This window comes from Mesoplodon bidens (assembly GCF_964165515.1).
Source record: "Mesoplodon bidens genome assembly, chromosome: 11".
Taxonomy (NCBI): domain Eukaryota; kingdom Metazoa; phylum Chordata; class Mammalia; order Artiodactyla; family Ziphiidae; genus Mesoplodon; species Mesoplodon bidens.
This window is the reverse complement of record NC_138167.1, coordinates 29848725-29863710: the sequence shown is the minus strand read 5'-3', so window position 1 is coordinate 29863710 and position 14986 is coordinate 29848725. Positions and strand designations below refer to the sequence as shown.

General features: G+C 38.7%; 1 protein-coding gene across 1 annotated transcript in view; it reads right to left on the bottom strand.

Annotated features, from left to right (window-relative positions):
- The window catches only part of PTPRR (protein tyrosine phosphatase receptor type R), a 269501-nt gene that overhangs the window by 85836 nt on the left and 168679 nt on the right, over positions 1-14986 (bottom strand). Inside the window, exon 6 of the mRNA XM_081248853.1 lies at positions 11479-11741. Within this exon, the coding sequence (XP_081104979.1) occupies positions 11479-11741 (263 nt within the window). The remainder of the gene's footprint in view (positions 1-11478; positions 11742-14986) is intronic.

The following is a 14986-nucleotide window of genomic DNA, read 5'->3' as shown; positions in this document are numbered from 1 at the left end:
AGGGCGTTGAATTCATTTTTCACCAGTGGGTCCATTTCGTGAATACACATTTTAATTTCCCAAGTATTTTGTATGCTTTGTACCCTCATATTCAGTTGTATGCATTCTACACTCTTTCCCGTACTTATATCTCCAAAGGGAGATCAGTTGAGGAACAGTTAAGTATATATTGCCTAAGTTAAAATTTTTGAGCACTGAAATGTTTTTCTGCTAGGGAGAGCAGGGGACGGAAGTCAGGGCATTGCCCCTTGCCTGGAGGAAATTACAGTAAACAGAGGCTTTGAGCTTAGGTTTCTTCCGCCACTGCAGACATCTTTCTGGCTGTGACAGAAATCTCCCAGGCTCCGCCAGGTTGAAACCCCTAAGAAAACTTTTCAACTCACATACCTGGGTGCTGTATCATCACTTGCACAGTATTTATGGACGCCAAAACAAACCATGTTATGGTACAGTGTAAAGAAAAGTTAGAGAATGATTGCTCATTGGGTATCAGCAACCCTTGGGGGCCTGGGGAGGCCTTGATCATGATAGGAAGAAAACCTCCATTTATGCCATATTCCTACTGGCACACTCACTGAGTTCTGAGTCAAATTTAAGTTAGGAGTGAAAGTGCCTTGTTATAATGAGTCTACCCTTCCTTTCTGGACGGTTCTCTAATTGTCTTTGCTCGCTTTTTACCTCCAATAAAAAATCAGATGAGAAAAATGAGGAAATAATGTGAATCTACCTGTTGATTTCTTTTCCATAAAATTGGCATTAGTCATACAGTAGCCTAAAGGGGAAATCTGCAGAAACTCATATTTACAAGTTCTCTGTCTTCCTACGGAAGAAAGTGTGTCATTCTAGGGTCTGAATGTGATCTCTTGTTTACTGGGCATTTGGAAGCTGGCAAAAGCCACCTATAAAAATACAGTTCCCTTGAGAGTGACAAGTGAGGAATTTGAGGAGGACAGGGATGGGATGAAAGAACAAGGAAGCGGAGCTAACTGTGGCCTCCTGCTATGCCAGCCATGCGACATTTGTTGTGTGGCTTAACTGTCACAAGAACTGTGCAGGGCATGTGCTATTCTCCTCATCACAGATGAACAAAAAAGTTCCAAGTTATACATGTAGTAGGTGTGGAGCAGGCATCTGAATGTGTCTCCCAAATTCATGCACTCACCATGGGAAATAAATTCATCTGTTGGATGAGAATAGATTTAATTTAGTATTAATAGTTCTTAAATAACATTAAATGGCCCAATTTATAAACAGGATGAGAAAACCTGTAAGTCAATTGACAGTTAAAAAATATTTATTATGTCAAATGGCAGGTTCATCTGTATCAATTCAGCTGAAAAAAAGTTTCCCTGTTCCTGAGTTCAAAAATATAACTGACCGAGTATAGGCTCGTGGAATGGGATCAGAGAATACAAAATGAAAAGAGTACTAGATTTACATTCCTTTTCCTTCTCAAAGGCACAATACCATTTTATATTGCTTGTTAATTTTATGGTACCCTTGGCAAAAAGGTGGAACAGATATTATCATACCTATTTTGTAGATTAGGAAAGCTATACAAAAAGGACTTAATTAACCTGTTGAGTCACTTATTTAGTAAATGTCAAGTAATATTAGCACAGAGACTCAGCACTGTAGTTTATCATTAGTCTGTTTGTTTTTATGGAATTAAAAAAATAAATATATGAGATCCTTAGATGTAAAGGAGCATTAATGAATTAACTAACTCCATAATATTTTTCAAGTGTTTACAATGTATCGGGCTTACGGGAACCATGGAACACACAAGAATATCTTGAGCCTGTACCTGTCCTTAAGATTCTCACAAGCTGGTGAAGGGACAGGACAATCCATCAAAAACCAGTTTCAGTCCCTTTCTAAACTATTCTTTAATTTAAATCACTGCTAGAGGAGTGGTACATGTGAAAATTCAGAGGTGTTAAAAATCACCATGGGCTTCGGTAGGTGTCATGGACAAAGGTAGAAGGTATGTTTCGTGTTGGGATTTGGAGACTAGAGAGGGATATAAGAAGGTTGAAGAGGAACCAGGTGAACAAAGGTGTACATGTGGACAGGGACATGACACGCTGAGAACAGACTGGAGGGTTTATTTGGGGGCAGAGTGGCAAACAGATCTGGAGAGAATGATCAGAGCCAGATAATATAGGACCTCTAAGGCTCAACAAGGTATTCTTTGCCTTATCCTATAGGCAAAGGGGAGCTATTGAGGATTTTTACACAGCAACATAACATAATGCAAGTATTCCTATAGTGAGAAAAATCTGAAGAGTGTATAGTATGAATTGAGGGAGAGAAAAGAATTAGATCAGACAGAAAAGATGAAATAAAGTAATACATGTGAAATATCTAACACCACTAGTCCTGATGTCATTTTTATAATCATAAGACATAATAATTCAAATATAAAGCTAATGAGAGCTGGGTCCAGGGTGATGGTTACAAAGAGAGGAATTGATAATGAGAAAATCCAAGTAGCAAGAATCAATATGACCTGGTGACTAGTTGGAAATAGGGAGAAATGAGGGGACTGCTCTGTCCCTCACCTTATAATTCTTTGATCTTCAGAACTTTCAGGGTATATCCTTTGTACTCAGTTAAGCATATGCAGTAAGTCTCTATATCTTCTCTTATTTAATTTTAATTTAAAATTATGTTTTATTAACAATTATGTCAGAGTAATAGATTCTCTCCATCAGGGATGAGAGATTTATATGGCATGACCCAAAAGATTTTTGGGGACAAAGGACTCATAATACAGCCTTTATGGTCTCATGGTGATTTTAATGAAGCCAGGCTTTCATGCAATAAACAGAGGATTATTATTTCACTCCAGGAGCAGGAGATGGAAGGCTGTAAAACACAAGGCTATTTTAAAAGCGCCATTAGAACATATAAACATAAATTAAGTTTTAAGGATTAAAACTTTCAGGAAAGTTTCTTACTATATGGAACACTGTATGTCTCTCATCTTTTATCACACTTAAAACTCATCACTATGCCATCTTAGCAAGGGAATTATGGTAGAAAAGCAGGGTGAAAATAGGGATGGTGGAATAAGCAAAGTGTTTCCCTACAACTACTGGCTGTTAACCTGAGAATTATTCAATATAACACTCATTCATTCATTTAAGCATTTATTTCCAGAAGCTCTTGCTTTTTAGGAATTATGTTCTATGTGAAAGAGACAAAGAGACAATTAAATCATATATGTGCCCTAAAGAAGCTTAGAGTTTACAGGGTAAGACAGATTAGTAAATGAAAATTTTACCTATACCTAAGAAGTTTATAAATACTGTATGCACACAAGTCTATGGGACTCGGGTAGAGAGGAGTGGAGGAGACAGAGCTGAATCCATGTTGGTAGGTGGGCTACAGGAAGAAGGGAAGGAGGTAATGGCTTCCAAGAGAAAGTGATGCTTGAGTTGCCCTCTCCATATTCCTTGCCCATTGCTCACTTCTACTGCTCACCCCAGGACCGCTTCTCTCCTTTCTGGGTAATCCAACCACAGCCTCCTCTTCTCTTACTACCTTTTACATGGTTGATTCCTAAAGGAGTATCTCCAGCTCAATCTACCTGTTTGATAAAACTCTAAAGTTAAGGGGAGAAAGGAGTGTGTGTGTGTGCCTAAAGGTAACCACCCAAGAACCGGAAAAATAATGTCTTGGAGGCCAAAGGAAGAGAGAGTTTCAAAGAGGAAGTAGGCATTAGGGTTGGATATGAAAAGAAACGAAACGTGTGCTTTGACTTTGGTGGTTAGACCATTGATATACTTGGCAAGCATATGTGAGAGAAACAGTGGATGCAGGACTTGAAGAAGACCGATGAGGCACCGAATAAACTCTGCTCATTTAAGACACATCTGAACAAGGAAGAAAAGACAAGACCATAGGAGGAATTGGATTAAGGGAGTTTCTTTGATACCAGAGAGAACCATTTTCATGCTGAGGGTATAGCATTAGCAAAAAGGTTGCAGTTGAACATAGAGGAAGAAATTTGATGGAGTAAGTCATCAGGGTTGGGAGGAAAGGACATGGAGCCCTTGTGGAAAGAAGAGATTTTTCCTGCTCTGAGGCAGGAAGGAAGTGGGAGGTGATGGGTGGGGATGACCAGGGCGTAGGGAATCCACTTAACACGGATCACACACTTACTCTCTACAGTCTCCCATGTGGTCCACAAAGATGAGCAAGATACCATCCCTGTACTCTCCTTTCTCAAACATTCACTTCATTTAAATGAATTAATGGATACTTAACCTTATGCTCCTTGTAATTCAAACATGCCCAGCAGTAGCCTACGAAGGGCCGGATGCTGGGAATAGGTACTCCCAGAAGGACTGAACCACTGACTTTGCTCAGAATTGGTGGTGCATGATGATAATAAAAATTAGTCTGACTTTCAGTCAGTTTTACGATCATCTTTAAATCATCTGTAGAAAGTGACCCTCTTATCACTTTCATCTGAGCAGATCTTTTCTGCCACCCTGCCCTTGCTACACCACCAGTGCTCAGATGCCTGCTTTAAGGTTTCTCTTTGAAGCAAATATAAAGGCATGAAACTAATTTAGGTAACAAGAGTAAAAGAGCCTGAAGGAAGTGAAGAAGTCAAGTTTAACCCCTTCATATTACAGAAGAAGAAAAATGAGGCCCAGATAGGTGAATGATTCATCTGAAGCCACTCAATCCAAAAATGGCAGAGCTGGGTCTGGAATCCAGTTCTCCTGACTCCTAGTTGGCCTTAGGGAGAAAGTCCATCTTGTCTACCTTTCCAGACTGCAGCTGAGACAGCAATTTGGTGGCATCCAAGTAAGAGAATGGTCCATGTAGACTCATGGATTCATCAGGGAACCAAAAAGTCTTTTGGGGGAGGAGGTAGGAAGAATGACTTGATTGTACTCCATTTCCCTTCCATTATGGAGTCAAAGTGTTCTCCTTTTATAGAACTTTGGAGATCACTGCAACAAATCCCTTTCTTTTCACTTCATTCATTATTCTTTGACAATACTTTCAAAGAAATTTGAATTACCCACTTGGTCTTTTGCAGTTCTTAAAGCCCCAAACTATATTTTCTGAAATGATATATGGGGTGTGTGTGTTTGTGTGTGTATGTGCATGTGAGGGAAAATATAATAAAAATTTGTATACATGATCTAAAAACCTAAGGCAACAACAAGGACAGTGATAGAAAATGGACATCCAGGAAAATAAGTGGAGAATGAACCTGGGAGAGTACCCTGAGAAGCTCTTAGTTCCCCACTACCCTGATGTGCAATGTTGGATATAATATCAATCATATTTTAAATATAAACATGAAGCTTCTTATTTTAAGACATATCATGGGAAAGCTTTGCTTAATATTTTGGGGAAGCAAAGAATTAGCCCCTCATTTAAACATTTTGCATATTCTAGTTTTCCTATTTAAATGAGAATGTATCAGTGTAAGTACATCACAAAGGCAGGTAAGGCAACAAAGATAATGTCATGAAGCTTGAGATATTTACTGTTTGTTTTGCTCAAAGGAAGCAGAGGTAAAACTTTATAAAAATTAATTTGTGGTATATACTCCTTCTACCTTACTACAAAGAATGTGGTCTTTGGTGGGAAAGACTCTAAGTTTATTTCCAGTCTTTCTATCTACCAGAGTTTTGATGATGATTAAACAAGATTAAATGATTATAGAAGTTGTCCTATAGTAGATGAAGACTTGGCTTGGGTCTACACCAGCTTATGAAAATCAGATGTGACTAAAAGATTATTGATAACAGAGCAAGACTCTTTTAGGGGACAAAAAAGACTACTTCCTCCTGGTGTTCATTTGGTTAAGGTTAGGGTTCTACCCAATATGCCAATCATCTCTAGTTCTATCTTTTTCAGTTGGTGAATACTCTTTAAAAAAAAAAAAGTGAAGAGGGACCTTTAAGATGGCGGAGGAGTAGGACATGGAGATCACCTTCCTCCCTACAAATACAACAAAAATACATCTACATGTGGAACAACTCCTACAGCTGGCAGAGGACCTCAGACTTCCCAAAAGGCAAGAAACTCCCCACGTACCTGGGTAGGGCAAAAGAAAAAAGAAAACACAGAGACAAAAGAATAGGGACAGGGCCTGCAACAGTGGGAGGGAGCTGTGAAAGAGGAAATTTTCCACACACCTAGGAAGCCCCTTCACTGGTGGAGATAGGGGATGGCAGGGGGGAAGCTTTGGAGCCATGGAGGAGAGCACAGCAACAGGGGTACAGAGGGCAAAGAGGAGAGATTCCCGCACGGAGGATCGGTGCCGACCAGCACTCACCAGACTGAGAGGCTTGTCTGCTCATCTGCCGGGACGGGTTGGGACTGGAAGCTGAGGCTCAGGCTTCAGAGGTCGGATCCCAGGGAGAGAACTGGGGTTGGCTGCATGAACACAGCCTGAAGGGGGCTAGTGTGCCATGGCTAGCCGGGAGGGAGTCCAGGAAAAAGTCTGGAACTGCCTAAGAGGCAAGGGACCATTATTCTGGGGTGTGTGAGGAGAAGGGATTCAGAGCACTGCCCAAATGAGCTCCAGAGACGGGCATGAGCTGCGGCTATCAGCGTGGACACCAGAGACTAGCATGAGACGTTAAGGCTGCTGCTACAGCCACCAAGAAGCCTGTGTGCAAGCACAGGTCATTATCCACACCTCCCCTCCCGGGAGCCTGTGCAGCCCACCACTGCCAGGGTCCCATGATCCAGGGAGACAACTTTCCCAGGAGAATGCACGGCGCGCCTCAGGCTGGTGCAACATCACGCCAGCCTCTGCCGCCACAGGCTTGCTCCGCATTCTGTACACCTCCTTCTCCCTGGCTTGAGTGAGCCAGAGCCCCCGAATCAGCTGATACTTTAACCCCGTCCTGCCTTGGCGAAGAACAGACGCCCTCAGGCAACCCACGTACAGAGGTGGGGCAAAATCCAAAGCTTAACCCCAGGAGCTGTGTGAACAAAGATGAGAGAGGGAAATTTCTCCCAGCAGCCTCAGAAGCAGTGGATTAAATCTCCACAATCAACTTGATGTAGCTTGCATCTGTGGAATACCTGAATAGACAACGAATTATCCCAAAATTGAGGCAGTGGACTTTGGGAGCAACTGTAGACTTGGGGTTTGTTTTATGCATCTAATTTGTTTCTGGTTTTAGTTTAGTATTTAGAGCTTATTATCATTGGTAGATTTGTTTATTGATTTGGTTGCTCTCTTCCTTTTTTAAAAAAAATATTTTTTTTCCTTTTTCTCTTTTTGTGAGTGTGTATGCTTCTTTGTGATTTTGTCTGTATAGCTTTGCTTTTACCTTTTGTCCTAGGGTTGTGTCTGTCTGTTTCATTGTTGTTGTTGTTCTTTAGTATAGTTTTTAGCACTTGTTATCATTGATGGATTTGTTTTTTGGTTTGGTTGCTCTCTTCTTTCTTTCTCTTTTTTAAAATTATTTTTAACAATTAAAAATTTTTTTTATTTTAATAACTTTCCTTTCTTTCTTTCCTTCCTCCTTTCCTCCCTCCCTCCCTCCCTTGCTCTGTCTCTCTCTCTCTCTTTCTTTCTCTCTCTCCCTTTTCTTCTGAGCTGAGTGGCTGACAGGGTCTTGGTTCTCTGGCAGGGTGTCAGGCCTGAGGCTCTGAGGTGGGAGAGCCGACTTCAGGACATTGGTCCACCAGAGACCTCCCGGCCCCATGTAATATCAAACAGCAAAAGTTCTCCCAGAGATCTCCATCTCAATGCTAAGACCCAGCTCCACTCAACAACCAGCAAGCTCCGGTGCTGGACACCCTGCGCCAAACAACTAGCAAGACAGGAACACAACCCCACCCATTAGCAGAGAGGCTGCCTAAAAACAATATAAGGTCACAGACACCCCATAACACACTACCGGATTCAGTCCTGCCCACCAGAAAGACAAGATCCAGCCTCATCCACTAGAACACAGGCACCAGTCCCCTCCACCAGGAAGCCTACACAATCCACTGAACCAACCTTAACCACTGAGGGCAGACACCAAAGACAATGGGAACTACAAACCTGCAGCCTGTGAAAAGGAGACCCCAAACACAGTAAGATAAGCAAAATGAGAAGACAGAGAAAAACACAGCAGATGAAGGAGCTAGGTAAAAACCCACCAGACCAAACAAATGAAGAGGAAATAGGCAGCCTATCTGAAAAAGAATTCAGAGTAATGATAGTAAAGATGATCCAAAATCTTGGAAATAGAATGGAGAAAATACAAGAAACGTTAACAAGGACCTAGAAGAACTAAACAGCAAACAAACAATGATGAAAAACACAATAAATGGAATTAAAAATTCTCTAGAAGGAATCAATAGCAGAATAACTGAGGCAGAAGAACGGATAAGTGACCTGGAAAATAAAATAGTGGAAATAACTACTGCAGAGCAGAATAAAGAAAAAAGAATGGAAATAATTGAGGACAGTCTCAGAGACATCTGGGACAATATTAAACACACCAACATTAGAATTATAGGGGTCCCAGAAGAGGAAGAGCAAAAAAAAAAGGGACTGAGAAAATATTTGAAGGGATTACAGTTGAAAACTTCCCTAATATGGGAAAGGAAATAGTCAATCAAGTCCAAGAAGCACAGAGAGTCCCATACAGGGTAAATCCAAGGAGAAACATGCCAAGACACATATTAATCAAACTATCAAAAATTAAATACAAAGAAAAAATATTAAAAGCAGCAAGGGAAAAACAACAAATAACATACAAGGGAATCCTCATAGGTTAACAACTGATCTTTCAGCAGAAACTCTGCAAGCCAGAAGGGAGTGGCAGGACATACTGAAAGTGATGAAGGGAAAAACCTACAACCAAGATTACTCTACCCAGCAAGGATCTCATTCAGATTTGATGGAGAAATTAAAACCTTTACAGACAAGCAAAAGCTAAGAGAATTCAGCACAAGCAAACCAGCTTTACAACAAATGCTAAAGGAACTTCTCTAAGCAGGAAACACAACAGAAGGATAAGACCTACAATTACAAACCAAAAACATTTATGAAAATGGTAATAAGAATATACATATCAATAATTGCCTTAAATGTAAATGAATTAAATGCTCCAACCAAAAGACACAGACTGGCTGAATGGATACAAAAACAAGACCTGTATATATGCTGTCTACAAGATACCCACTTCAGACCCAGGGACACATACAGATTGAAAGTGAGGGGATGGATAAAGATATTCCATGCAAATGGAAATCCAAAGAAAGCTGGAGTAGCAATTCTCATATCGGACAAAATAGACTTTAAAACAAAGACTATTACAAGGGACAATGAAGGACACTACATAATGATTAAGGGATCAATCCAAGAACAAGATAGAACAATTGTAAATATTTATGCACCCAACACAGGAGCACCTCAAAACATAAGGCAAATGCTAACAACCATAAAAGGGGAAATCGACAGTAACACAATCATAGTAGGGGACTTTAACACCCCACTTTCACCAATGGACAGATCATCCAAAATGAAAATAAACAAGGAAACACAAGCTTTAAATGATACATTAAACAAGATGGACTTTATTGATATTTATAGGACATTCCATTCAAAAACAACAGAATACACTTTCTTCTCAAGTGCTCATGGAACATTCTCCAGGATACATCATATCCTGGGTCACAAATCAAGCCTTGGTAAATTTAAGAAAATTGAAATCGTATCAGGTATCTTTTCTAATCACAACGCTATGAGACTAGATATCAATTACAGAAAAAAGTCTGTAAAAAATACAAACACACGGAGGCTAAACAATACACTATTAAATAACCAAGAGATCACTGAAGAAATCAAAGAGGAAATAAAAAAATACCTAGAAACAAATGACAATGAAAACACAATGACCCCAAACCTATGGGATGCAGCAAAATCAGTTCTAAGAAGGAAGTTTATAGCAATACAATCCTACCTCAAGAAACAAGAAACATCTCAAATAAATGACCTAAACTTACACCTAAAGCAATTAGAGAAAAAAGAACAAAAAAATCCAGACAGTCTCTTCAATAAGTGGTGCTGGGAAAACTGAACAGCTATGTGTAAAAGAAAGAAATTAGAACACTCCTTAACACCATACACAAAAATAAACTCAAAATGGATTAAAAACCTAAATGTAAGGCCAGACACTATCAAACCCTTAGAGGAAAACATAGGCAGAACACTCTAGGACATAAATTACAGCAAGATCCTTTTTGACTCAACTCCTAGAGAAATGGAAATAAAAACAAAAATAAACACATGGGACCTAATGAAACTTAAAAGCTTTTGCACAGCAAAGGAAACCATAAACAAGACGAAAAGATAACCCTCAGAATGGGAGAAAATATTTGCAAGCGAAGCAACTGACAAAGGATTAATCTCCAAAATTTATAAGCAGCCCATGCAGCTCAATATCAAAAAAACAAACAACCCAATCCAAAAATGGGCAGAAGACGTAAATAGACATTTCTCCAAAGAAGATATACAGATTGCCAACAAACACATGAAAGAATGCTCAACATCACTAATCATTAGACAAATGCAAATCAAAACCACAATGAGGTTTTACCTCACACCGGTCAGAATGACCATCATCAAAAAAATCTACAAACGATAAATGCTGGAGAGGGTGTGGAGAAAAGGGAACTCTCTTGCACTGTTGGTGGGAATGTAGATTGATACAGCCACTATGGAGAACAGTATGGAGGTTCCTCAAAAAACTAAAAATAGAGCTACCATATGACCCAGCAATTCCAGTACTGGGCATATTCCTTGAGAAAACCATAATTCAAAAAGAATCATGTACCACAATGTTCACTGCAGCACTATTTACAATAGCCCGGAGATGGAAACAACCTAAGTGTCCATCATCGGATGAATGGATAAAGAAGATGTGGCACATATATACAATGGAATATTACTCAGCCATAAAAAGAAACAAAATTGAGTTCTTTGCAGTGAGGTGGATGGACCTAGAGACTGTCATACAGAGTGAAGTAAGTCAGAAAGAGAAAAACAAATACATTATGCTAACACACATATATAGAATCTAAAAAAAAAAAAAAAAGGTCCTGAAGAACGTAAGGGCAGTAGAGGAATAAAGACACAGATGTAGAGAATGGCCTTGAGGACACGGGGAGGGGGAAGGGTAAACTGGGATGAAGCGAGAGAGTAGCATGGACATATATATACTACCAAACGTAAAATAGATAGCTAGTGGGAAGCAGCCGCATAGCACAGGGAGATCAGCTCGGTGCTTCATGACCACCTAGAGGGATGGGATAGGGAGGATGGGAGGGAGACACAAGAGGGAGGAGAAATGGGGATATATGTATATGTATAGCTGATTCACTTTGTTATACAGTAGAAAATAACACACCATTGTAAAGCAATTATACTCCAATAAAGATGTTAAAAAAAAAAAGCAACATGTAGGGGGATCCCAAAAAAGCTCTTACCTCTCCTGAAGTCCTATGGGCTTCATTTTGAAAGGAGAAGGGCAGACAGAGGTGGTGGCTTTGATCTCAGGAGTGTATTGGCCTTGAGGGTCCACGACCACATTCAGTACCTTTGGAACTTGCTCAGGCTGGACCATACTGTTGGCAGTCTTGGCCTCAGACTGTGGTGGCTGTAATGCAATGGGTGATAGGTGGATCTCCTGATTTTTCTCTTTATCTTGTCTCAGGGAAAGCTGAAATTTTTCTTTTAATCTGTAAAGAATCTATAGAAGGAGATATAAAGGGTTCCTGTCACATTTTTTCACGTTCAACAACAAAGTATGATCTCCTCCATCCCAACCTAGAAGACAAACCAAAATAAGGTTTGATGATAATACAAGTAAGAAAAGCTTTCTAGGATGATTTCTCAGTTTTATGGTATTTAGGACTTTCCTCAAAAAGATATGCTATTTGTTTCTAATTATGGAGCACAAACATATTAAATATATACATACATGATCTATTCCTCTAATATAATTCAAAAGCAAATATGGCTAATTTTATAAAAGTGCCAGATGCCAGTTTGATCACATGTAAGCTCTTACTCAAAATGACTGAAATGGAAAACTTATGGAATAGCCACGAAATGGGGATTTGTGACATGTATAGAAACAGAGATTTGTATCCAGTACAACATGTAAGAAGAAAGTCTTGCAAAGTATTAACTAAAGAATAGTAATGCTATAAGCCACAATTTCTTAATGTTGGTAAATATCTGCATTAGTCATATATTAACTTGAGTATCTGGTAAATACTTGAAAAAAATCAAATTTAGGATATGTGTCAAAGAATAATTCGGGCAACCAGCATTTCCTTTCTTACCCCTTGCTCCTTTAAATTTTTAATGCATGTAGAAAAACCACAAAAGTATCATGTTCCTTCATTCTCAGAGCTCTTTCTGGAATGGCTAATTCAATCCAGAAAACTTTAAAACTTTTAACAGAATTAGACTGACTTTGCTGGGACACTTCAGTGGACCAAATTGTGAGGCGAACTAAGTTTGTCCTTCCTGTCCTCAGTCTTCCCTTTTTATAAGCCTCTCCCCCTTTCTTTTAAAAATACTTATTAACTGTTATATTTTTATATTTTTTAAATTTATTTTTTCAGTTTTATTACGATATAATTGACATGTAACATTGTACACGTTTAAGACGTACCGTGTAATGATTTCATATTTTTTCTCTTTTCTTGATAATAACTCCTTTACTCTAGTTCCTACAGAGAGTAGATGTCCTTGTGTTTCTTCAAGTCTGTTCTCAGGGAGGTGATTTGATAAGTTATTCACATGAGGTGGTGACTCAACCTGTAATCTGCAATTATAGCACTGATGACAGTAGCATCGTAAAAAACCTTAGGCCAATCAAACTCCCCTGTTTAATTTCTGGAGTCCATTAGCTGAATGACTGTTATTTTAGGGGAGAGGGCAGTCCTGGCACTTGTCAACCACATTTACTCTAACTAGACTTGAGGCTAATTTTTCCTTTCCAATTGCCTTTAAATTCTAGTCACCTCTATATTTGAAATCTTCTGAAAATATATGATTGAAATATATATTTTTTCTTGTTAAAGGATGAACACTGATGAGAATTTATTTCAGGAAAATTTTAGAAAATATTTGTCCAGTATTCTCAGAATATATTGGTAAAAAACACTCTGTTTGACAAAACATGATTATAAAAAAAATCAGGATGAAATAAAAACACAACAATCTAAGATGAGAAGGTATCAGAATGAGATTAAGAAGAAAAGAATTCAAAGAACTGAAAACTCAGCAGCAGGGTGTAAATCTTCTTTTAAGCAATAAAGAACAGAGCTGACAATGCAGAAAATAGAGTCGGTGGTGGATATGGCAAAGTTGAGAGACTGTCTGGAATTTATAGCAAAGGATAAACAAATGAAGATGAAAACAAGAGAAAAGACAGGATATGGATGCCAGAGAAGAGTCATGGTAAATAATAAACAAGAATAAATGAGAGGGAAGCAAGTCATTCAAAACTATTTTTCAGTGCCCACTTACGTTATGCCTTGTGTGAGGTACAGGGTATTCCGTTGTGAACAAAATAGAGTGTACCCTCTTCTTATGGAATTTAGGGATATGGAATGAAAAAAGTTCTTAGTTTTATATTTTTTAAAAGTGTGTCAATTGAAAGAAGAGTAAATGTGAGAAGAAAATCGAGCAATTTTTGTGACTTGAGAAAAAACGCACATTACTGAGGATGCATGAACCCCATACCTAGATAACTTGATGTTCATGTGAATAATGCCAACAGAAAGAATTTCCCAGATACACAGCATCTCAGAAAATATATTACCTGTCTACTTTTCTTGAAAAATTTTACTCAAAATCATGAGAAATATGACTCAGAATAAAGAACTGAAGAGGTAGAAACTAATATGAAAGGGAGCTCTGGAATTATTTAAACACAGAATGAAAATGAAATTTAATTATGTCTCAGTTCCAACATCTCAGGTTGGAATAACAGTAAAGAAGTTTGAGGAAGGCAGAGAAATAAAAAATAGGGGTGAATGTATGTTAAGTGACTTTTTAGTTAGGGATACAGAGGGAATGGGAGAGCGGTCACTAGAGGTCCTTCTGACCTAATTATACATTAAAGAAATTGCAGTCTAGCTAAATAACGTTTAGCTGCTGGTCCAAAGTCAGCAGTTAGCCGTGGCAGAGCCAAACTCAAAGGCAGCTCTGCCTTGCAGGCCTGATCACTTCTCACCCCTTAACCAAGAAGACCAAGAGCATGTAGCTCTTCGCCACACCATCCTTCTTAAAGATTGACTTTGAAATCACATTGGCTGCCGATGTGATTCTCACCACAGGGTTTCAGCAGCACCAAATCTGAGTATATCTTTTGTACATTGAAAGCTCTCTTTAAGGAAAAGGACTCTATGAACATATAAGGTGTAACTAGATATGCATATTAAAATACTGAAGATGAATACCCTTACCCCGTGCATAATGCCTAAGGATGGGGAGGTTTTTTCCAACTTACTGCTTCTTTTCAGTTTCTATAACCCTCAAAAGGCACTTTGCCGCCATTCTGCACAAACAAAAACCACACTAGAACAATATCAATCAGATGACACATCTGTGATAAGCTAAATACCTAATTACTAAAAGATGAGGCAATTAGAATTTAAGGTGGGACAGTTTTTTATTTTTTTAATTTTAAGCAAGTTATTTTCCTGAATGAGAAAAACAGACATATCTGTAACTTTACAAAATATATTTAATAGAAGATAATGCATATATTGTATATTCTAAGTTTTTCCCATCTAACTATAATATGTAAATAAAACATTCACTTGCCTGTTTACATTTGGGTTTTGGAGAAGCATATTTCACAAATGGAAATCAGAAAGCCAAGGAAATGTCGACCTTCTCCCTAGTTCCTGACAGGTGACTTTTATGATGATGTTAGTGTAAAACTAGTTCAAGTCCAAAGTCCTTCTTTACCAT